Raw genomic sequence first — 26314 nt, forward strand, 5'->3', positions numbered from 1 at the left:
GTTCAAGTGCACTAAGTACTTTTGTCCAGCACTGTGTAGAGCATGTAAAATGTTATTTTACTATCAGAATTTCAATCAAAACCGCATACCAAAAACTTGAGATGTAGGTCATGTTTCATAAGTACAAGAGCGTCTGAAATAATGTCTGCAATAGTTATTTATAACTGTAGACATAATGGATTATACATTTCTTAAGATTAATTAAAGAAAGAGAGAATCTACTTAAAGTTACCGAAATGGCTCTTTCCTCCACCAGTCAAGAACAATATTGTCAAGTACTTCTGGAGGCAATACCTCATTTTCTGTTAAATTTGCTTTAATTGCTTCTTCCTCCTCAGTTAATTCTATTTCCTTGATAAAAAGAAAATTCACACAAATGAAAAACTGAAAGAAAGAAAGATTTGCATGATATATCTATTGCTTTTTGACTAAATAAGATCAAATGAAGCTGTCCAGGTACTGGTTACTGTCTTCATTCGGTTTAATCCCACAGAAACAAAGTAAACTCATTTGCTACACTTTACTGTACTATTCTATATATAAAATACCTGCTTGGCATACTTTTGCGATATTTTCCACTTGCTCAGGGTTGGGTAATTCCCTAGAGTTGAGACAACTTTACATCAAGCAGAAAGGCACAAACTGAGGGCTGGCAATACCAGGAGTCACCTTCTCCACAGTCAAGGATAACATCCCCCCTTAACTGGTATTAGCTCATCCTTTGCAAGCAATAGATGTAAAAGTGGGCCTCAGAAACTCTGAAAACATATTATTGTTTCTGTAATTGCACATAGAAACTATATTAAAGCAAGAATATAAAGACTACAAAAATTGTAACATAGCATTACATAATAGGTTAATTTTAGGAAGCACAGCTCCGTTGGCTATGTTTACATTACTCTTTAAGAGCAGTCTCTAATGTACTCCAACAGTACTCCAGTGTACTGTACTCCAATGCATGGGTACAGTATGCTCTGCTGCCTGCTCACCTTTAATTTCTGTAATTGTCCAAATAGCTGCCTCAAATGTACTGAAGTCTGCCTGCAGACAACGCAGATAAGGTGCTTGCTCTAAAAGATGGTCCTGCAGGTGCATTTGTCAGGTGTAGCAACTAAATTTAACTGGGACTGTGAATACTGAGCATTTCTGCAAATGGTCTCAGGTTAGATACAAAATAAATTTGAGGCCACTGCCAAGTAATCTAATTTCAATAATTTCATTAAAATTTGTAGCAGAAGCAGTGATAAATCTGTTTCTCCAAGACAACATTGAACTGTCTTAACTATGCAAAGCAGAAAACCTTCTCAATATCCTGCCTTATTTTCTGCACATCTTCCAACTTCTTCACAGGTTCAGCTTCAACAATATATAAAGAAAAGAAAACAACATATGAAGAAAAGATCCTACAAGCAGCCATCTGTGTCTGAGTAGTGCATGAAGGGTGTTTCTTTATTAGCATTTTAGTTTGGAACAGGAGGGTACTTTTGAAACAAATCTCCTAATCTTCCCCATGCTTTTCTTCATAGCACAAAGAGGTCTTGGAATGTGTGAACTATATTCCTTTTGGACAAAATGAAATTGGACAATGTCCAGTGTCCAGCCACTTCCTACCATTAACGTGTTGCAGCCAATAATGGTTATTCAGTGCATGGGACCAGATTAGAGCTAGTCCAAAGAAGTGCTCATCCCTTCCCCCTGAAATGTGTATAGTGAGGACATTTGGTCTTCAGCATCAACTTTTTTGCTTTACAGATCCATCTCTAATTAGCCACATAACTTGCTAACTCATCCTCAAAGCAAATACACATTGCAAACTAAATGAAGTGGATATCCAGTGACTAATGAGTAGGATACTCATGCAGAGGAGTAGGTGTGTGAAATGGGGAATAGGAGCAAGCAGATTGGAGTACTCAGATACTTTTATTTCTACCACTGTCTATCTTTTGAGTGTTGGACTTTGTGGTCTTAATGTGGTTTTTCTAGAGTTTAGTGTTTAATACTGCTACTACCTTGCAGTAACTGTTTCTTCAAAAAGTTCTCACCACTCTTGAAGCATGGGAAGTTTTCAGCTAGCAAAGTTTTCTGTGACAAATACTGCTTGTTAGGGAACACAAGAATATTGCATGTCCTTATGGTCCTGCTCCTGAGGGCATGAATAAAATAGTCTGAACACTGTCCTCAGTTCCTTCTCCATGCTGAATTCATATGAAAGACTGTCGAGGAAGGAAGGCAGGTCCTTAAATCCATCTATAGACATCATCTTAATAAAAAATCATTTTCTGTCAAGTCAGTAACCCTTTTTTCTTCCTTGAGTATGTGGACACGTTGTTCACAGTGCATGGTATTTAAAAAGGCCTGTTATCTCCAGCAGATAGAAACCAGATGTTTAAATAAGGATTTCAGAACTTCCTGTTCAACTTGGGTAATTGTGTTTGAAGTTGTCACTGGGGAAAAAAACATAAGCTCTGTCAAACTGTTCTACATATTTTCATTATCACTGTTTGCTAAAATTTTCCGCTGAGTTAGCTTATGCTGTCATCAAATAAATTATAGTATACACTGAATGATTCCATTTATTAATAGTATATATTCTTCTGATACAATCTGCAGTTCGTTTTGTAAATCTCCGATTTCCTTTTCTCTCTGATCCCATGAGAAAATTAACAGTTTAGTGAATTCTGAGAGTCTTTTTATATATTACAGGAATGCATTTTGAACTGCCTAATTATGTAGCTTTGCTTCTTAAAAAAGTGAGCAAAGTTTCAGAAGAAAAATTAATATATTGGTTACGTGTACGTCATCAGATAGCACAAGACAATAGCAGCAACTCTGCAGAGCAAAGCAGTTGGTGCAGTGGACCCAACGTCTACACTATACTGAGAGAGCACTTTGGCCTAGCTTAATCCGCTCCTGCGGATTGAACACCCATTAGCAGATCAAATGCATTAGGCATGTTTCTGAAGCACTTGTGTTTAGTTTCAGTCAAAATGAATTCAGTTCATGCACTCTGAAACTGCTCCATGATGTGAACCAAAGAGTGGAAACTGAGGACAACTACGAGACTTGTTTCTAAAGCATGTTCTAGGTAGAAACTAAAATGCTAATACACATGCCAACATAGTTTGACAAGAAAGTCAGATATCGCATTTACAATAAACTTAAGTTGAGCCCTTAGCGTGACACTGTTCACATGAAATGCAACATAGGAACATTAATGAATGAATCTTACTGACTGGATGTACTTAAGTGGTTGTGAAAAAGTACGGTTTTCATTGAAAAGTGGTAAAATGAGCAAAATGACGAGCTTGGGGCAGGGAGGGAGGCTCCATTAGAAATCAAAGTAGCCTGATAGAATTAATTCCTTTATTAATCAAAAAATCTTAGATAAAATCTTAGATAAACCTTTCAAAAACCTAAAATAGGGAAAAATGGAAGCATTTTGAGCTAGTGCATCAGGAACCCAAAAGAATGTCTGTAGGAGCTTTTGAGAAACTTAAAAACAAGCACAGTTGTTAAGGATTTAATTATTTGCATGCTTGATTCAAAGGAAGGGAAACTGAAATGATCACAGTTTCTTCTAATTTTGTTTTCCACAAGATGTTTTCCACTTAGATATACATGGTCCCATACTGCAAGACGATGTTCTACGTTAGAATGTTTTGCACTTTTAAAGAGCAAATTTTATCCTCTCATGCAATCCAAAGAAAGATATCGAAGCTATGTAGGGCTACTGAGTATGGATACATGACCAGAATTCAGACAGATATCATTCTATATAGCCACAGTATTAGAAATGACTAGTCACATGCAGAGCATTCAAACACCAAAACCGGCATACAACGCGGAAGCTATTAGCACAAATTGAGGATACTTGTAGGAACCCTGCTTTCAAAAGGCACGACTTCCAATTGACTTTTTTAAGAATAACTTGGGTTCAGATTAACTTTTCTTAGTTGAACTGGTAAGTTGTTGTGAAAAATTCTTTTTTTCAGAAAATGTAATACTGTGAGATAATCACCCTATGGTTTAGAATGCATTTGGCTTCCTGACACACACCAAAGTAAAAAAACGAAAAGAGAGCATAGATTGAGGTCCTAATAAACATTACTTCATGTAAATGTTTATTGTTCAGGGAACTTGTACTCTGAAAGAGATGTGTTTTAGAGTGTAAATTTATAAAAATTTTCTATCGGTATTCAAACTGATTTTGAAAAATATCTAATTTTCTGAAGCTATCCTTAATGAATTATTTTACCAGAATCATGAACAGCCAGCCATGAGTGACAAAACTTTTGTACTACAAGACATATTTTACACTAAGTTTTTTTTGTTTTGAAACTCTGCTGCAAATAGACAAAGTAAACATAATACTATGATCTAAATACAAAACCTACTATATAAAAGAATTACTAGCTCGCCCTGTTATGAACACTGAAATATTTCTGATTCTTTGACAAGGGATGATCAGACTGAAGGGCTGGTAGACTCCATCTATGCTCTTTGACCTGAGAGAGTGCAGAAAGCACTGCTAGTGAACATTTCTAAACTCCTGTGCAATTGGTGTACATACACCAGATTGTACGCGTGTATTATAAATACTTAAAGAAAACTATATCTTCTCATTATTTGTCTGAAATTTGTTTTTTTCTAATATCCTCTTTGTCCTGTTTAGCGACTACTCTACTAATTTGAAAAAATATATACATAATTCCAGGAAATGTTTTGGACAATGCTTATGGCACTCAAAAGAAAAAAATTTAAGTACATTATTTTATTGGAAATAACTGTTATTCCCATGAAATTTTCAAGTTCATAATTTAACATAAGCAATTTTTATCAAACTAAAATTGTATTGGAAATTGCTGTCTGGGCCTGAAAATGATTGTTTTGTGTACGGACACAAAAAAGGTCAACTATTACCTGTTGGCTTTTCTTTCCAAATTCATGTTCATGTTCAGGCTCAATTTTAGTTTCAGTCATGGTTGGAGAGAAGTCTTCCAGTTCCCGTGAAAGAGTTGCTATTTTGCTGTCATCTTCTTCAGGTTCTTCATCAAAATCAGGTCCAACTTTCTTTTTAGTTTTGAGCATGATCAATTCCTGTAGGTATTCTTCAAACTGAATATGGAAAATGCCTATTTTATCTGCTACCCATCGTGCACAAGTAGTTTTACCTGATCCATGAGTCCCCAGTAAGCACACCCTTAAGGGAGGAGCCTGTAGGAAAAAAATTGAAATACTTTGTAACAATTGGGACTCTACAGTGCATCTTCTACTATTTTTCACTCGAAGAATATCATTATAAAAATCGCCTCAAGAACAGTCACATCATTTTGCATTTTAATTCTTCCACGTCCTCAACTACTGTTCCAAACAGACTCCCTGCTCTCTGGAAATACTGAACAAATACTCTGTGATGGGTGTTGCCAGTAGGTAGAAATGATAGCCTATTATACAGTTCTGTGAAATCGGCACATCTCTTATCCTTCCTTCACTTAAAAAAAAGTGTTAAAAATAGTAAAAAATCAATATTTGAGATTTGTTAATCACTCCTCATGATTATTGTAAACCGTTATCATCTTCCTTCTTTTCTGCTTTATCTGCATGCTTCATTCAATGTGTTAATTTAAACATAAACTGTAAAGTCACTAGGGAAGAAACGTGCTATATTTGTTTCAGGGTCTTGCCTGGTATACCTATCTTTACATAGAAAAAATCAGAAATAATAAACTATTACAATGAGCAATGGAAAACAGTGACTTTAATCTGTTATTATCGGTCTACTTCAGTCTTAAAGATTCTCACTTGTATTGGTTCCTTGTGAGCCACATATTCCTCAGGGTTCTCCAAAAACTTATCTCTGTTCTCAGAGGTTGAAAAATAGTAAGTCTTTTCTTGATATTTAGCTGCATGTTCAGAGAGTCCTGGGTAAAGGACAAAGTTCTCCTTCAGACTGACTGGACAAAAGTGTTTTGTGTCTCCCATGTGCCTTTTCTTCTCGTTACGTTTTTCTTCTTCCTGAAAAGGTTTTGAAAAATTCAAGAAGTGTTTGAATTAAGTAGAAAAACATAATATCGAACATGTCAATTGAGCATTGAATCAGAAAGGCATCCTCAAGACTATTCATATTTTAAGTGTCCTTGATTATTTCTCACATTATTTCTCTCTGTTACACATAGGTCTAAAAAAGGATGATTTCTGCATTAGGATATAAGCTGCATTTCTAAATCATGCAGTTAAAGAACTTCATTTCTTCCTTGTAGGATGTAATTCTTCCTGGTTGTTTAAGTAGCATACTTTTGCAGTGCTGTCCAGCACTGTTTGTTAAGTTCAAATAAGTAGACAGATTGTCTGTGGGATGTACATAGCCTTTAGCGATATACAAATAGGGATAATAAAGCAATTACCCCAATAAAGACCAAGTGACTTTTGTATCAGGATCATCCATATGGACTTTCCGTCTCAGTAATGATGAGCCTATGACTGCTTTTTCACTCTTTCCAAGAAACAGAGACTCACTTTTCTTTATTAAGTTTGTCCTTGCCTCCAGGTGTCGAGGGTGAAATTTTGAGTGTAATGTGACCCAACAGTCAAGGATAAAATCTGATACCTAAGAATTCATCTGAAGTAGATTTCTGGTTACACCTATGGTTTGCAATGTTTTAAAAAATAACTATGTTTTGCTTTCTCAAAGTCCTGTTTGGTATGAATAACTTTCATAGTGCAAACTGATGTTATTGTTTAGAACAAGGTCAAAAAGTAGAAAATACAAATAAATGTGTTTATATCTGAAGTTTCTGATGAGATTTTCTTTTGATTAAGTACAAGATGCATAACAAAAGGCTGAGAGAACTGGGTTTATGCAGTCCTAAGAAGAGAAGGCTAAAGGGGATCTAATGGGGGCTATAGAGAAGACAGAGCCAGGCTCTTCCCAGAGGAGCACAGAAGAAGGATGAGGGGCAACAGACACATGCTGCAACAAGGGAAATTCCAGTTAGTTAGTAAGAAGAGATTTTTCATAATGAGGGTGATTAAACACTGGAACAGGTTGCCCAGTGAGCTTGTGGAAACTCCACCCTTGGAAATACTCAGAATTAACCAGACATGGCTCTGAGTAATCCGATCTAACTTTGAAGTTGGATCTAACTTTGAGGTCGGTCTTAGAGAGGGGGTTGAACTAAATGCATTTGGGAGGTCCCTCCTAATCTAAATTATTCTGTGATTCCATGATTCTAAATAAACACACTGTATACTGTGCCACTACACGTGGAGACAAGTGCTAGTGCCTTTATAAACATTCTCAGTACTGGTGAGAGGCTGGAGGACAGTAACTTATAACAGTTCAGGTCAACAACTAATCTCAAAATCTTTTTTAAGCTGAATATAGGTCTATAAAAATATGCACCTTTTAGATTCAGAGTCATAAAACAATCTGTCCAATCTAGTGAGGCAATTGAGGAAAAGAATGACCATTTTAAATGTAAGGTGATAATATCATGCTTAGCTGTTCAAGACCAAAATTAAGACTGAAGTATCTATAATAAAAACCTGTCCTACTGTATTCTCAAAATTCACTTTCTATTACTTCTAAACATGGAGAAGAAAGTGGATCTCTTCAGAAATGGCAATGAGAGTTGGCATTATGAAATCAGATTGAATATTTAATAAAATTAATTTCTAAATATCTACTTGATACTGTTCCAGTACAGTGTATGTATATTCCATGCTCATACGTTCTGTGACGGACTTCTTCCAACATAGGATGAAAATAAAAGAACGGTGCAGCTAGATCTTTCATTTCATTTGCATGGGTATTGGGAAATTTTGAGTAGCTGAGATGAAACAGAGGATTGCACATTAAGACTTCTACTCTGCATATTCTGATTTTTACATGATGGCTCACAGAACCGTTGTTGGTTGAAGAGAAGCAAGGTTCACCTTGGCCTCTCTTATGTTTTATTGAATTTATTCTTTATTGTGTGATTCACTAGAAGAAAAAAATGTAGTTTAGCATATTTTAATGTAGGGAATAATTTGTCTCTCTTCTTACTGACAAAACACACAGTTCTCAAATGGCATACCATTTCCTAGTAGTCTGAATTTGGTTTTAGGATTTCAAATGTTGAAGGCAAAGAGTGTCATGCAACTACAGTGGTTTCAATAGATCATCAGATAATATTTGTTATATTTAATGCTGTTTGCCAAAAGTAATTGGCTAACAATTTGTCTTCATCAATCATTGCTACAAATTATTCCCTATTATCTGAAGATGTTTGTCCAATCTATTATAATGAATAAAAATGAAAATAGATTGAAATATAAAACTGTAAACTCACTGATTTATAACTCTTCCATTAAAATGTTCCAAGCATTTAGCTTGCTGTATTCCTATTGACAGTCCTTATTCCTTTACTGACCACTATTATGATATGAAAATTGTCACAGGGATAAATATTAATATCTATATTCACTCAAGGATGAATATATTTTTTTTTCTCTGTCTATTTGGATCCACAGCAACTCCTTTCAGATTCTAAAAATATTTTATTCATAGAATAGGCAATTTTTTTTAGACATAGAATTATGAAATATTTCTAACAATTTATAAGAAGTATGATATGTCTTTTTTAATAAAATTCGTAGTGAACGATTACCTCTGAGGTGCAAAAGGAAGGAAAAATCCACAAAGAAGTATACCAAGGCATGTGGTCTAGCAGTAACCTGAAATGTGAAATGTAGCAATTGGCCTGCTCTCTTAATAATACGAGTTTTGGGAGAAGTTAAGATAGATCTAAGTATATGTCTTGTTTATAACCTTCCTCCCTTGTTATCTAACCAGATTAACTACATCCATTGTCTCTGCTAGCATGGGGTATTTAAGCTTCCTGCTGGAATAAAACTATTATCAGCCAAAACATACGAATACAATGAAACTGTTCTTGAAGCATATGCTGGATCATGCAAAATCACCTGCAAAATCTGCTGTCTCTGAGGTTATGTTCAAACTGAAAATAAGTGAGTTAAATTAAAATGATAAATGATCAAAGCCAGTATGCTTACTTCTTCATCTTCATTTTCTTCTTCTTCCTCAATAACATTTTCTTCTTCAGCTTCCCCTTCAGCAGCGAGGTCTTCTGCTTCCTCATCTAAGTCTTCAGCAGATAATACCCAACCGTGATATTTAAAAGGTTCTGAAAAGGTTAATTTTTTCTGTTTAGATATTTTTTATTTGGCTATAGAACAAAATGTTCTCCTGCTTGTATGAAATAAATACACATTAATATGTTGATTCCCCCCCAAAACCAAATATTTACTGGGTTTTTTTTTGACTCAACTAAATTGATATTTTCAATAGGAACTCCTAATAGAAAAGGATTATACAAACACATAAAGATAGTGGCATTACTGCCTGAAAAGTTTTTTCATGTTATTCATTGGAGAAATTATTTTAAACAAATTTTCTTTTAAGCAAATCATCAGTCAAATTTTATTTGATTATAAAGCTAGCATAAAATTCATTTTGGTTAATAAAATACTTGCATCCGTGTAATTATAGCAAAATGTATTATTAGTATTATTTATCTGATACTCAGAAGTGTTAGAGATTCGAGCACATGGGCAAATAATTGCCGAAAATATTAATACTCTAAAAATCCACTCTTGAAAGACAATCTATGCAGGTGGGTGGATCACTACACATATATATATATTTAACTTATTATATTATTATATAATATTTAACTAGACTGCTAGAGTCCCTTTCAGCTCACTTACAGAACACTGTATGTTTTGTTTGCACTTCACGTGAGTGATTTAGAAATCAGTCTGACCCCCACCCAATATATTCTTAAGACAAGCTCTCCAAAATCCCTCTGAGTAGGTTAAACGCAAGTAACAAACAGCACCACTTACTTTCCATAACCAGGATAATTTGATTAAGGAGACTTTCTGGACTTTGCTCAGCAATCTCTAAAACAACAACCTGAACTAGGGGTGAATCACTGATTCCTGACTCCACTATTTGCCAGTCACGCATGAAAAGGTCAATCTTCCTTTTAATTATTTCCATTTCTGGTACATCTGGAAAACCATCTTCTGGAAACTCAGGTAGTGTGATTTCTGAAAATCAAATTGCATTTAGCAGACCATGCTACTCTAAAACATTTTGCATTTAAAAATTATCATTATACTTTATTTATTATTTTTATTTATTTATTTATTTATTATTACTTTATTTTTATTTTTCTCAGATGCGGTGGGACAATTTTTCTCATATTTGGCTTCATTTTTTCCCCCCTGTAATTATTACAGTATTATTTTACAATAAGATTTTGCAAATGCCACATTCATTATATTGATAGAGTATATACTAATGCTTCTCCAAGAAGGTCCAGTTACTTAACTAAACTAAACTAAACTAAACAACCAAACAACTAATGCTTTAAAAGTCTATTTGTAGTTCTTCAATTTTAAAAGTTGCTTTTAAATATTCATAATTCCCATTCAGACTGAGTTATCTGCTGATACATTTTGGTTCTTCCCAGCCAAATCAATCAGCATGGTGAAATCACTGTGAAATGCCCTGTCCTGGAAGAAACAGATATTACCCCCATTTATCCTACTGAATGTGGGGAAAACTTGCAGGTGTTGAATGGGAAGTTACTCCCATAAAATAGAGGAGTTCCATCATATTTGAAAGTCATCATAATGTCCATAGGTTTCTCTTTCACTACTAGCAAAGCCCTGCGAGTAGCAGCAGTCTTGGAACATGACTTTGTGTGATGTTCCCTCTACACTTTCTCAGGCATATGCTTATGGGGAGAATACACTCACGTCTGCAGGCATGTTGAGAAATGACCTATAGCTATACTAGTGACCTACAGAGCCCACATACTGGTGCTATGAAGTGCTACAGAGGTAGATGTGTGTGGAGTAATTCCAGGAAGTACCAATAATGAGAGATAAAATCGTAATCCATTTCTCTGGACTCTAGAATCATTCATAGGTATAGAAAGAGAAAGACTGTGAATGCAAATCTAATCTCCCAGCCAAAACACTTCAGGAAGAGGAGTGACTGATTTTGTAAGTGGAATAATAATGTAAGTATATAATAATAATGATGGAATGAATAAATGGAAATACAGTAAAACAAAAAATGTATATCATGGCTTCCCACTGTCAATATCTGGACTGAGAAACTCCCAAAAATGTTGATATTAATGAAGCCATTGCTGCATAACAATAATTTGTTTAATGAATAAAGGAAAGAAGAGACAATCTCATAAGATGTGTTGTGCAAAAATATGAATTGTCAACTGTCAATTGTTTAAGACCAGAGAAGTTCAAGCCTGTTTCATAACACTCTCTCAAGAAAAATAAACAAAAGTTAGAGATTGAAAGAATATATTTATCTAAATAAGAAGTTCACAGACACTGCTCAGGATAAACATGGGGAAACTAGTTATATGCTACCATGCCAAAAGTGTTGGCATACTTGGTGAACAAAAAACAAAGGGATAGCTGCTTCCACCATCATCCATTTTGCTGAAAAAGCCAGAGGGAATTAAAAACTTGATATTTACAGCAGGACATACCAACAGAAAAAGAGAACGTTATTCATCGGTTCTTATGGCTGCATTTAGGATCCATTTAGACATTGTTAGGCCCTTAAAGCCCCGACAAAAAGATCTGTCCCAGATAAAATAAAATACCGAGGTGTCTAGATGACATTACCACTCCTTGTCCTTACTAAATCATGAACAGTCTCCAGCAGGCAGAAATGTATGTGGTTGCTGCTAGCCCCATTCCCTGCCTGCGTATCATTTTCAACCCTGATTTTCTTCTTTTCCCTATCGTTATTCTTTTGTGTTCTGTCTGACTTCACTGCCTTCAACTTGCAGCCAGAAAAGCACTTGCGAGCAGTGACTTAAATGGCCTGCTATTAGTATAAGTTTGGGGGCACTTAAGAGTGTATGCTCTTGCCACAAATGAAGCCGCAAGATTGAGCTTGCAGAAGGGACAGAGCAATTTTCTACTTTGCTATAATTTTCCCCTCCTCTTTTTGTCTGTCTTGTTTTGACTTTGAAAGAGCAGGAACAGACTTTGACACAAGCAATAATAGGTTCAGCATATGCCAATGAACTTTTAACGATTTTTCCAAAAAAGGGCCATTTTTCCATACATAACTTCCTACACCTAAACAGGAGAGGTAATACTGAAAATGAAAGCCTTAATGCCTTGTGTGGTAAAAGCTTTGACCCTTTTCTTAAAAATATAGAAAAAGGAAAAGTTAAAAAACATTTTTTAAAGTTACTCCCTGACACTAAATAAAATTGTAAAATTGCAGCACTGCAAATTAGGTTTGTGGTTTGTTTCAATCTGAAAAATCAAAATGATTTATATTTCTGGCTCATGAAGTGTTAAACTGCTCATGAAGTGTTAAAGTGGGATTCATAGTAGTAAGTGCCTACCAGCTAAGGAACACACTTAACTGATTTCTCCTACTTGGACAGCTAATCTACTCATGAAGCTATTACATCAGTGTGGTGGTCACTACCACTACTATCTTCTAGAAGAAAGCAAGCCAGCTCCCTGCCCCCAATGAGTTAACTGCCAAAAAACTGGAGGTACTGAGTCCCATTCTTACGGCACTAGCTAAACCTAAAAAGCCGCAGGATTTCAGAAATACGCATCCTTTTGACATTCTCTCACGGCTCACTAAGGTTGGCCCCAAGCTTCTGCTTGTTGTGCCTTGTAACCTGCTTGTTGTTCTGTAACCTTTAATTCCATGCATGAAGGCAGGCACTTAAAATTAGCATGGCAATTTTAGGCACTGCGATGGCTACATCTCCTTATGGATGTAGACCTTTAGAAAGATAGCAAATGTATAAATACTTAGACACTTTTAAGAATTTTATTCTTCTTCCATTTCTCGGGCTGAAACTTTTATTCACTCAATATTCCAATTCACCTCTGCTATATATCTGATAAACTGAGATTTCTCATAAATAATATACTCTAGGGCAATTCCTATGCTGTGTCAGGGCCTTGGGGGCACTAATAGGCCTTACTGGCCCTGACCAGCCTCACCTGGGGCACCCTGCTTCTGGGCCCAGGGGGTCCACTTGAGTTCATCAGAGGGTGTCCAGTCCCTGCCTGAGCTACGTTGTGGGAGTACCCACCTGCAGTGCCGCCACAGCCATGCCCATGCTTACTCATGGACCTTGACTGATCTGGACCCCAACCTGTGGACTGTTTTCCTTGTCACTGTGACCTGTCTGGCAATCATTTGGCTGTGCCTGACCCTGGCTACCTGCAGCAGGCCTATCTTGACTTGACTTCCTAGTTTGATGTCGGACCTGCCTCATCACCATGGACTTTCCTGAGGATCTGGAGTCTTGGTTGTAGCTGCCTGCCATTTCTGGGTCTGCCCTGCTTGCCTTGCTCAGGGGTGATGGGATGGAGCCTTGGCTGGTGTGGCCTCTGCCCTGCTGGTTTCATTACAGCACTCGGCTCCCTTTTTCTCTGGGAGCAGCTGGCCCTTGCTGTGTCCTGACATGCTGTTCCCAAGATGAACTGCAAAACTTTAACGGAACCATTTAAAAATAATAGATTAACATATAAGTACTTCAGCAAGTATTTTTGTGATCTTTTATAACAAAAAATTCTTCATGTATTCTCCCTCTTTTACAGCTTTGAACAACACACAGCTATTAGACTGACACCTCAGTGGCTAACCTTCACTCTATTTGAATGAGTATTAGTCCAAACATAAACCAAAAGTGCAAAAGGCATATCATTAAACAGAAACACTTTGCAGATTTCAGACACTCTGATCTTGAATTAGAAGTTAATTTTTTTCTGAAAAATGTTTATAAACATTTGCCTTTTACTAAGTTAAACAATCATTCTGTGCGTATTTCATTGCATTAGCTATTCTCTACAATGACATTGCTGTCTCATTCTGTGTTTCTAAATAGGAACTACCTATCTGCTTATGTACACTCAAGTATATTGTGTAAATGCCAAAATTAATTATGTTGCATTCTGCAGCGATGTATTCCAAATGAAACAGAAATATAGCCAGGTAAAACCTGCGTAAATTTGGGTAGCATTTATGTATTATGCAACGATGATTCCATTATGAACACAGACTTTAAGCAAATAAGCAAAGAATACATTAACTAGCTTACACTAACTGCTTTTCGCACATGTTATCCTTGGCACATTCACACTGTAGAAATCACATGTCCTGCCTTGTGAGCCACAGGCCTTTTCAAAGCAGTAATGTACTGAAGATGGAAATGCATGCTGTCTGGATCTAGCATTCTGCAGATCATCATTTATGGTCCTGCCCTTTAAAAACCTCTCAGTTCTGAGTAGGTCATGAAGCTTACGAAATATACAGGCAGAATAATGGATTTAAATCAATATCTAACATCATCTGAGAAAAATATTGAACATAGTAACAAATCCATGGAAAAAGTTTGAATAAAAGGTTTCCATATGAACCTTAATCTCAAAAACATTCACAATTAATGGTACACCTTCTTGATAAGCCACATTTAAGAAATGATAGACAAGCATATGTTCCAGCCTTGTTTCTCTACTCTAGGCACATAATTCAATTAGATTACTTCTACCAGAAAGTTTTCTTGCAGAAGGAAACTTTTCCAGCAGCCATTATTGCATACTGATGTAGTTTTTTTAATAGATTATATAGGCCCAAGCAAATCAGAGAAACATTTGAAAGAAGGGAGAGACAACAAAAGAAAAAGAGAATTACATTCCTTATGTGAGAAGAGGGAAAAGGGCTCCTAAATGGGCAAAGAAAATACTGTTTTAGTTTTGGTACAGTTATCTGAACTTCATCATGATCAAAAGATTTCCTCCATGCTATTTGATTTCTTTCTAGCTGGGTTTCAGGGAACAACAATATTGAAAATAAAATAAGACAATTATAGCTTTGCTATTGCATAGGAGTTACGATATTGTGCTTCATAGCTGATTTACCGTGATAACAGATTTTTAAAGAAATAATACACACCGACAAGAAAAATACATTGAAAAGGTAGCAATGATTTAAAAATAAATGGATTTAAAAATCCAGACAAATTCCCTTCAGAGGTCTAATTTACAAGTTGTCAGTCTATCTAACTATGCTGTCTTTTATCATTTTTTCCTTATCACAGGGGTGGTAGGAAAGAATTCCACACATTCCTAAATCTGCCGCTTTCACAGGGAATGCCTGTATGGCAGTCTCCCATATTTTTTTGCTCTGTGTCTTCTTTGCTTTTACTGAGTGTAGTTACCATAGAGACAAACACTCCTCAAAGGCTTTCTGCCCCCACATTCTCTGAGTGAACTGCTGGGGGAGGAGAAGCTGTAATACATTTTTTTAGTGTTCTGTTGGTACTGGATATGAATTGTTCTGTCCTCAGCCCATATTCAACAATGAAAAAGATGAAGTTCTTCTTCCCTCCCCTCTTAAGCCCTGCCAAAGTGAAGACAGAGAGATCAGCAGCCGCTATGTCTTCTTCATTAAGGGCTTGACAAAATAAACAGAACAGCAAAATGAGGGATAATAGTGGCATTTTCATTCCCTGAAACTGATATATATTTCATTATGAATGTATTTTTCATTTATCTTTTCGAAAAAGATCCTGTGGTTTGTTGAAAACAGTCTTTTCGTTACTTACTGATAATTATATGCTGCCAAAAAATTTTCAGCTGGTTCCAGTGAAATGTAGTTGGTGGTCAAGCTTATATCATGGATACTGATTTACTGAGTTTGGAATAAAATGCAGGTTAGTCTACAGATTAAGTTGATTCTTTCTAATGCAGAAGGTTTGAGGTGACACAAAAAGTGTTAAAATGTGTATATTTGACAACTTGCTATTTAAAATTAAATGTTCCATGGCAAAATTGTATTTACTTCTCTTTTGGACTTTAATATATTGCAAAAATCCTCATAGATAGATAAAATGTATATGTTAATAACTAAAATAATAGTCTGTTTTTATTAAAGATGTGCTTGCCTTCAAAGTGCTTTTTGAGAGAAAGCCATTGCGGGATTTCTTTTCATTAGCTCATAAGTTTCATGTACTGCAGAATTTTACCTCTTACCAGAAAGAAGAAAACCTGATTCCACATGAAAACTAGCAAGCTGTCACCAGGACAATGGATGACTAAGAAAAATACAGGTTATATTTTGTTCATTCACATGCAAATTTCAAATTCATTCATTCCCATTTTTACCAAGATTTCTTGCCTCAGGGAGTGGACTAATCATTTCTGATCTTAAATCACTATTACGTTGCTCTCAGCTTAACCCACAAATATTTTAATAAAGGAAAGCTATGAGAACATGATGCCAAATAACTATTTCTTTATCCATTTTCATTCTGATAATTTTGCTGTTTTATTATATATTTAAGGAAAAACTACGACAAACAGCACTCATACTGACTAATTGTATCTATTCTTAAATGGAGTTTAACTAAATAAATCTCTCTATACATGTGTTTCTTCCTTATCTTTTTCAGTTCAGAGTTCCCAATATTTTTGTGCAATTACTTTCAACTCCCTGTACTTTCCAGGGTAAGAGAAGACCTACTCTAACTCTATTCATATGAACATAACATCAAATTTTAAATGATCTGTAGCACTGGGATTTGTTAAAATCACCTGCAGACATTTGTGAATACTGCAATTTTATTATTTCCAGATATTTTTTCATTCCTCTATTTATTTGTCATTCACTTGGGTTTTTTTGTCACAGTCCATAAAAGTGACTTTTCAAGGGTTTTTATTTCTTCTGATTTTCTTCCCTTATCACTTCATTCTGCAGTAAGTGCCCACAGATTTTTGAAGATGGGGTCATGTCAGGAACACTCACTTTATTTGTTATTTGCATTGTTCCTTGTACACATTTATTACTTTGGCATTTAGACTACACCAGGAGTGGAAATAGGTTTTGTTTGTGTGTTTGTTTTTCAAAGTGTAAACATCTAGTACATTGTTTTTAACATGAAATAACAACATCCCTTTAACTGCGTTTATGAGTGCTTAAATAACTTGACTACCCTATTATAAACTTCTTGATAAGGAAAAAAAATGAGGAAGGAATGATATTCACAGCCAATTTTCACATACAGTAAAAGCTTGCAAAAAAGGAAGGCATACAATTATTGATACTAGCAAGTAAGAGATATTATATGTCCTCCAAGTCTAACCTGTAGGTTTACAGCCTTCTTTATAACCTGTAGAATCTCTGGACTGTTTCTCAGATACTTGCTTGGTTTCAGGTAGAGGCTGCTCATCATGATCCTCAAATTCTGTGGGCGTAAGTATAATCATTAATAACTTTAACAATACCATTGAGGGATGATGGAGACACTAGGAAGTAAAAGTAAAAAAGAAGTAAAAATATTTTGGGATCACTCTGCAAAACTTTCATTTGACTACCAACAAACAAGGAGTTACTTTGATGATCATGTACTGTACATTGTCCAAAATATATTTTAAGATCTGCTACCTGATATATGGGAAAAGGCAAACCATCTCTCAGGTGCTACATGACTGTGAATAAAGGGGAGAGGTAGTATATTTAATTCAGTGCTTTTATGTAAGAATATTTTTCATTTATTAAAAATTCTGCATTCTATGCTCAAACTGTGTTCAAGAACAAAGTCTTGCAAAAGAACACGCTTAATGACAGTATAGCCATACTAAACCAATATCCCTTAGCCTTTAATTCACCGAATGAGAGACTAAAAGAATTAGAATTCTTTCTATTTCCAAAGTCTGGAGTTTCTTTGACTAAAATACTGTGATTACAGATATTAGAATGTAATTATCGTATCTGGCTTAGGAAGGAGACCAGAAAGTGGCTATGAAGGCTATGCAACTCTGCTCAAAGGCTAAACAAACTGTTTCGCTGAAGTTAATATCACTTCAAGACTGCTCTGAAGTCTGTCATACAAGTAATTTTCTATCCCCTGCCTGCTGATGAATAAACTCTCTTTGTTCAGTCTCAGTTTATAGAAAAGCCTACAGTCAGAGGTAGAAAAACACAAATCAGGATGCAAGCCAGTCAACAAAAACAAAGGAAATATATTTAGGGGCTGTATGATCAGACACACATCAACTGACTGGTAAATGCTATAATTACAATTGATTCCAAAAAGCATTTCTCTTCAAAGACTAGAGAGGTAACATACTAAAATGTTATGTATGTATAGTATAGCTTTAATTATTATTACATTTATTTTTCTTTTTGTTGTTTAAAATGTCTTACTGAATTTAACATGAAGATAAAAATAAAAAAGCAGCAACATAAAACGACGTTTGAAAACTCCTGATAATAATTTGAGCTCAGAACAACTGTATCAAGGGAGATGGGAAGAAGATGCAGGGCTATAATTTGCAACTAGACACTACAGGCAAGAGTTACTGGACGTTTTTTTGTGTGTGTTCTTTTACTAGAAATTTTCAGCATTGAAATTAGCTTCCTAACTCACTTAAATACATTTGAAAAATTTATGCAAAATCTCTTTCTCCATGTACTTTTAATTTCATTAAGAGATATGAAGGTGGGTAAGTATCTTGCTCATTAATGGGACCTTTTTTTTTAAATAGAGACAATATTATGAATTTGAATGTGTTCAGTCCTGAAGTAATCACAAAAATTGCAATTACTGAAATGCACAATTATTTATATGAGACACAAAAAGAGCATGATTAAGGTTCTGGAGTATTTTTTCAACTTTTCCTTTTTATATCATAACTGCTATAAAAAAAAGAACTGTGAACATATAATTAATTTATATTTTTGTAAAGACATGTCACATGGGAAAAAAGCTGCAGTCAATGTGCTAATGGCACTACACGTGAAATAAAACAGATGTCAGATGCAGACTAAGAGCAGCATGAGTGAAGTGTTTCGGTGAGTCAGTATTTGATTATGGAAGTCAAATGTAGGCGTAGGAAAACATGATTTTTTAAATTCTCTGAATAAGGTCTTATCACATGTTTATAGCACAAGTGTGTGTGTGACAATATTACTTTTATCATTAATAATTGCTATTTTGATATACTCAAATAAATATGAGTTAGATATTCACAACCAAGGTGAACTTGTTCAACTTATCTCTGTTGTTTGAGACAGACAATATACTAACTTCATAGAACCTTTCATATTTAATACTCAGAACTCAATCATTTTGGAGAAGAGTTATCTGTTTTATTAGAAATTTTAAGACTTTTTCTACTTTATGTGGAAAATCTTTAAAGTTTATGTTTAATTTAAAGAGCCCTACAATACTAGAGGTTTTTTTTCAGAGAGTAAGTGAAATTTTACCTAATTAAAAATTAAAAGCAAATTATCAAGTTCAGTCGATCTGATACTACCACTACCATTATGACTTGGCCTTTTCTATATATGATTATAAGAATACAACAGATGCCAGGCTGCGTAAGAGACACTGTATATGAGACATACTAGCAATACAAAACATAAGCTTGGCTATATTCCCATTTGATAGAAACAATATCTTATGATCGAAACAAAGATGTTTCATTGGCAAGGGGAAAAAAATGTAAGAATTCACTTCAGTTTTGAATTTCAGCTCCAGGTCTTAGCTGATATTTCAGGCTACCATGGAGAAACCTGGATACCCCATAGCAGAGGAAGAAAATCCTCTGAAGTCTCCCCAACCTAGTTCTTAGGCTGAGATAGACACTTGTGCATGATACTTCATCTTGACGGCAGATCCAAATCAGACAGCAACATCCTTCTAAGAAACCAGGCAGTGATTAAAGAAGGCCAAAAAGGAAACTTCAGCCTTGCAACATTTTTGACTGCTGAGGTTCAAGGACATTGAAACTAACTAGAATTAATTCTAGACTTTGACCCAATTGACAGAATTGTCTGAGGAGGAAAAGAGCCATCCAATTTTGTCCCGGTTGCCTGCCCCCAAAATCCCACTTCTCATGGATTACTAACTCTTGCCCGGGACCACTGTTGGAAACAAACGTAGCACAAGTCTAAAATAAAGTGAGGATTTTTACAGGGAATAAAGGGCCATTATACAGTCTGAACAAAACTAATAAGCAGTTCTGCTCAATGCAGAAAGAAGTAAAATAAGAGAGTACTTACACAAAATGTTTTATTAATGTTATTGTAGAAGGAGAAACCTCATGTAACACACACAGCTCCTTTCCTTTTCATTTTATTATGTTATGAAGCTAATCTTCATAAACACAAAGGAGGAGAAGAACAATGGTAGGCGGTGGAACCCCAGTAACCTAATAGGGACAAACAGCACCCTGACTCAGCTCCCCCCACGGCCATCAGAGGCGGAAGATGGATGCATTGTCTGAGTGTGAGACCTACTGAGTTGAGTGAAGAGGAGAGGCTCCCCCAGGAGCACCTTGAGACTGAGGAGGGGTTACTGCCTATAGGGGTATAAGATTAATTAGGCGATGCTGGAAAAACATTTTGGGATTGTGTTAGCATTATCAAATGCATAGAGAAAGGACTAAAGGCAAGGAAAAGGAGAGATCAAAGTTGATTGGGGCAGAATAAAAATGGAAAATAGAGGGATGAGGGCATGAAAGGGGGATTGGGAATACATCTTCAATCTCACTGCTGGCTTGACCTGGGGACACTGAGCTGCAGCAATCTTGCCTTTACTGGGCTATGGATTCAGCAATTCCTAACATATGTTACTACCATATTCAGAAATTTCTAACATGTTAACAGAACCACTGCTGCAGTAATTTCTGTTCCCCTTTAAATGCTTTAGGCTGAAGTTTTGGGAGGCTACCACTTCAGACAGCTTTGTGGCTTTCTGACTAGCCATTGCCTAAGTTCTAGCAGAGTGTTCTGACCTGGGAGGGGATAGATATTTTGATGAGTAGAAGGTTTCAAAACAATTAAGAACTCACTTGGAAAAGTTACTAGAGAAGGGATAGCAAGTCCTGCCCTTCAGACTCATCCAAAATCATAACAATGCTGGATGATTTAATACATGTCTTTATTCTATAACAGGACAAAGTCCTACGAATAACTAGTAGATGGAACTTAAATGCTTATATGATAGATATGAAGTGTTAAAAATGTGCTGATTTATTTGGAATTCTGAGGCTGTTTGTCATACAAATTTCAAATGTAGTCTGAGAGTGACCTTGTCCTCCTGAAACGATGTGTATGAAGGGCCTGCCCTTACTGTCTGAAATTCATTAATCCATAAAACATAAGTAACGGCTACCAAAACCACCATTTCGGTGGCTCTTTGTACAATCATATGGATATATAGAGAAACATTATGAAATAGATTCAAGGGATGACACAGGTTATTTCATCTACAATGCCAAAAGCACCATATTCAAGTTCTAGATAGCGAATGACTCCTTAATCATTGAGAAATAAACAACCAAAATACTGTGGTGTGAGGAAAGATTGAAATTACCTTTCACAGTACATGATATGCTGAAATAACAACCCAATAGATCTTGACAAAGCTAATTAATAGTTTCACATATTTCAGGGTCAACAGTCAATAAATAATTCAGTACAGTTGGAGCACAAGAGTTTATGAATAAACATGAGTTGGTGATCTGCGGGGAAAGATTTCTGAGGACCAGGCAGAGAAAAAGATTAATGATCTATTAAGAATGACACAGAGAAATGGGTGAATGAATGAGTCGAGGGATCAAAGGCAGCAATACAAAGTAATTTTTTCTAGATGCTGAATGTAAAAAGGAATTCAAAACTAAAATCTGCTTAAAAATCAAATTGCTAAACAGTTTGAAACATATCATCAGATAAAATATAAGACAAATGATACTTGCTTTCACCTTTCTGCTCAGCAGCCTCTAGAGATTGCTGCTCTTCGTCTAGCTTCAGTATTTCTTGCATTTCTCTTCTGTAATTAAAAGATTATTCATCTTAAGATTTGTATAAATATTACTGAAGCAAGCTGCAAATATATTAAATGCAAGTAAAGATACAGAAAAATACTGTTGAGAATTGAAATATAATTTGGTTTGTACCAAATAGAAGTTGAAGATAAGATATTTTATCCTCCAAAATATTGTTGTATCATTAAAAAAAGCCTGGAGCTGATGAAAACACATTAGCTAGAAAATCTTCTGTCACCGTAAGCACTGTTCTAAATGAGATATTTCTCCAATTAACATACATTGGATTATTTCAAATATATCAGGACCAGTCTTAATGTACTTTTTCAGTACACTTGTGTTGATTGATAAAGGCACTGATATCCTTAACACAAAGTAAGGGTAGAATTTTTTGTGACCATTTTAAACGCTCAGATATTTAGTATATTTTACCTTTCTTCTTCTTCTTCTTCTTTCTCTTTTAAAGTTTCATCTGTTAGTCTTTTCAAAATCTTAGCATTAATTTCATCCTTATTTGCTAAGTACAGTCTGTGTAGTACACAGATTCCTGCAATACAGTTATACAACAGTAGTAGATTTTATACAGCTGTATAAAATTAAAATTGAGATATGAAAATGATTTAATAAATGACAGACAGCTTAGCTACGTCTTTTTAAAGCCCAGAAAAGACATACATACCACTGAAATGTTGTTATAATGTTGCTTTTTAAGGTTTCAGAGCTTTGTTTTCAATTTCAGGAGTCTAAATAACTGAGTCTGGGATATGGGAAGGTTATGATGGAGGCTTTATGAGGAGACAGCATTGAAAGGATTCATCTTACATTCCTTTACATCATCATCCATTACTCTGGTGTTTATTTTGTGTGAATGTGTATAAAAAAACTATGAAGGAACAAACATAATTCAAATAAAAATATAAGACTATACATATCTATAGTGCTGCAGCAGGTTGACAGAAATAAAGAATATGCTGTTCCTACATGGATCTCTATAGATTTATTTTCTTTGGCAAATAGAGTTATAATATATGGCTGGGTGGCCGACCTCTGTTTACATCAGTGGAGTCACGTTAGTTTAGGATAGTTCAGGGAGTGGAGTACAAAGTAATGACTCAAAGTACTGTGAAAATGTAAACTCCAGAACATTATTACTTAAGAGACAGAAGTGTGAAGCAAAGAAAGAATTAACAAAGGAAATACTCAAAAGAAAATAGAGAATAAAATAAAACAAAATAACTTAGTTCAAAGAAACACAGTCATAAGCAAAAAACGCCACACCTTTAGCCACGCCTTAAAGCAGACATTATGATCTTGCCTCTTCCACCTTACTGTACTCATCCTTATTCCTCCCGCTAGGAACACTGAGCTGCTGTTGATTTGAGGCAGAGGATAATTTTGTGTGAATATTACAGACTTTTTGATTTTTTTGATTAAACATATTTTTGAAAGAGGGAAGCTGAGTGGAGTTTTTTTTTTTTTTAATACAGCTTGTAAAGAAGAGTCAGTTGTTTTTAGATAATTCTGCCTGGGTAGTCTTCTGCAAAAAAGTTGTGAGAGTTTTCAGTGGCTCTGCCTGGTGGACTGGATGTGCAATTCCCCATCTTTGTTCTTTCTCTCAGTGTTATAAAAAGCAGTGAGGCCAATCAGTATTGATTTACTTCATTAGACAGAGTCCAAATGACATTGAACTGAAGTGAAGCAGCTTTAATAGAATTAACACATTCAAAACATCTAGAAGAATCACAGTTACTATAACTAACCATTCTTTCCTCTTTGGGTACCAATAAATATATTTATCACTCAGAGGATCTAGCATTGTTTCATCTGATGAAGGATTTCAGTATTACTCAAGTCAAATTGAGCAAGTGAACTATAAGCTTTTAGAATAATAGATAACAAATTATCTGAGTTCCAAGTGGCTGACCTGAGAAAATCTCCTACTAGTATTAACCAGAAATAAGTTTCCTAACGGAGCATATTCGCAGGTAACTCAGCTGATAGTGGCTGAAAGAACAATGTTCCTGCAATGTCCTATTTTAAGGCAGTTGGAAGTTTGCTAAAAAAATCTCTATGCTGGTATCATATTTCACTTTGATTTGTTATGGTAGGCTACAAATAGCATATTCAACTTGTGCAAGATTTGTTTCAAGCTGAGACAGTGAAAATATATGCTTTATCATCTAAAATAAGTCAAATAATTTCCTCCTACCAGTGAATGAAACCCTGAGGTAAAATAAATTGTCATTGATTCATATGAAAGCCTGAACAGTTCCAGGGATAAAATTAGGGCTTAGTCTCATTATCATCTCAAATATATGAAAAATGGGAAGAATGGATTTCCTGCCAAGCCTGAAATCCACTTATACATAGGGCCAAATAGGTTGCAATTAAGAAAGCAGTCTTCACTGGTATGTGATAAAAAGACTGTAACGATGCTAGTTCAAACAGAGGTTTCCTCAGGGCTGTGAGCACAAGATTTAAGATTCAAGAAGGATCTCTTTAACATCTAGGTTAAACTAAACTAAACTAAACTAAACTTTAAAGAATCTGTCAACTATCTGACTAGAAAAGCAGTAGATGATTGCGTGGAAGATATGACTACCAAGAGTATAAACCGGATTGTTCAGATGAGAACAAGTAATATAGAACTATGTTTTTGAGAACTAGTGGCAATGGCAGAGAAGTGTACACTGCAAGAAGGAAGTACAGAATGTGAAAGCCCTAAAGAGGTCTTCATTTGAAAGCCTCTGCTATGGACTCCAAGTTCTTCCCTTTCTAAAAGAAAAAGAAGGGACAGTCATCAGTGACCATTTCAGCACAGTTCCCGTGAGGATTCCCAAAGTGTCTGATCTAGAATAAAGCCTCTCAGGGACTATGAGGCAAACGTGTCTTTTATTCAGTTAATTTACTAATTTTTTAAGTTCTGGGAAGTGAATTGACATAATTCTGAAAGCATCTATCTCACCTCAGTCTTTTCCCTACAGAAAAGACTAGGATTGACTCCATTTGTTATTTAGTACACTGTATTAACATTACATTACTACATACCAGCTGAATGAATTATAATGCCTTTTGCGTTTAGGAGAAAGGACAATGCACAGCACCCCTGAAACTAGGTTCCTGGGCATTTTAAAGTTCTTATATCTTCTGAGAAACGAATATCTGGCATGAAAATGCAGTCTAAATGCGTCGTGAAGTTCTCTCTGGAAGAATCTGAGTTAGGATCTTCTTGAATACAGGCAATGTGATTTTCTGACAAACAGTGGATCTAGAACTTTTGTAGAAAGGTTCAGTCTGAAATGAATCTGTATACAAGCTCCAGCTATATTTGGAAGATTCTGAGCTGAAGATGTTTAAGACATTACAAAATTTCACAAAGCTATGTGACCAACTACTTTGGGGTACTGTAGCTTAGTTGAGGATGATTTGGTAAGGCTGAAATCAGATTTTGAAAATCTTTTTTTCTGAGGTACACTGCAAACTTTGTAAGCTTGATTTGCTCAGGTTGATTTTTATATTCAGGGACAAGGGGTTGAAAAGCTGTCTAGACTGATTCTACTATCAGGGACTTACTGAGCTTTCTTGAACTGTCTAGGTAAGAATAGACATGTCATTCCTTTCTTGAAGGGCAATTTCTAATACTGAAAGACATTTTGATAATGAACCTAGGTTGAACAGGTAATGATTATACATTGCCACAAGGCAATGCAACTTGATATGCAGTATGAATCAAGCAAACATAATCTATTAACACATAATTTGGCAGGCAAAACTTTTAACAATGTACGTATGTGTTTAGTTTTTCATCTGTAGTACCAACCTTCCTTCTTGTGTGAAATGCTAAAGCAAAAATCCCTTCCTCTAGGTTCATGGGTACCGAGCCATCATAACAAGCTGGATAATAAATTGCTCAATTTTTTTTTCCTGAGGATGGGGAACAGGAGACACCTGCATACAGGTATCCCTTCCCTGTCCCTCCCCCCACCCCTTTTTTTTTTTAGGTAGAGAAGGTCCATACCTATATCCTGGTTTTACAGGTGGGGAAACCAGTGCACAAGCAGGGAAATCTGACAACAAGCCAACTTGCAAGCTAGTTAGTGGCCACCCATACACAGAATACAAGAGTCCAGAGCTACAAGAGTCCAGTGCTGCTAATTGTAAATAGGAGTCTGTGGAAATTTCTCTACTGTTTTTATAAAGCATTCCCATTTTTTTATTCTGTTAATTCCCTTCATCTGAATTATAAGAAATGTCGGGTACCTTCACTGATTCACTGTATCCTTCTTTCTCCATTCACTTTCTATAGAGCCTTGTAACTTTATAAATGGGACATAAAGACTGATTTTTCTTGCAAGTATACTGTATAGACAGGTATCAAAATAGAAAGGAGGAA

The 26314-nt window shown here is 35.5% G+C and overlaps 1 protein-coding gene across 1 annotated transcript in view; it reads right to left on the reverse strand.

The window, feature by feature from the left end:
- The window catches only part of AK9 (adenylate kinase 9), a 79323-nt gene that overhangs the window by 23535 nt on the left and 29474 nt on the right, over positions 1–26314 (reverse strand). Inside the window, exons 17-24 of the mRNA XM_009676947.2 lie at positions 22354–22468; positions 21859–21926; positions 17232–17333; positions 9910–10116; positions 9058–9188; positions 5803–6015; positions 4921–5214; positions 233–351 (exon numbers count right to left, since the gene is read on the reverse strand). Coding sequence (XP_009675242.2) covers positions 233–351; positions 4921–5214; positions 5803–6015; positions 9058–9188; positions 9910–10116; positions 17232–17333; positions 21859–21926; positions 22354–22468 — 1249 coding nt within the window. The remainder of the gene's footprint in view (positions 1–232; positions 352–4920; positions 5215–5802; positions 6016–9057; positions 9189–9909; positions 10117–17231; positions 17334–21858; positions 21927–22353; positions 22469–26314) is intronic.

Source organism: Struthio camelus, chromosome 3 (genome assembly GCF_040807025.1).
Source record: "Struthio camelus isolate bStrCam1 chromosome 3, bStrCam1.hap1, whole genome shotgun sequence".
Lineage (NCBI taxonomy): Eukaryota > Metazoa > Chordata > Aves > Struthioniformes > Struthionidae > Struthio > Struthio camelus.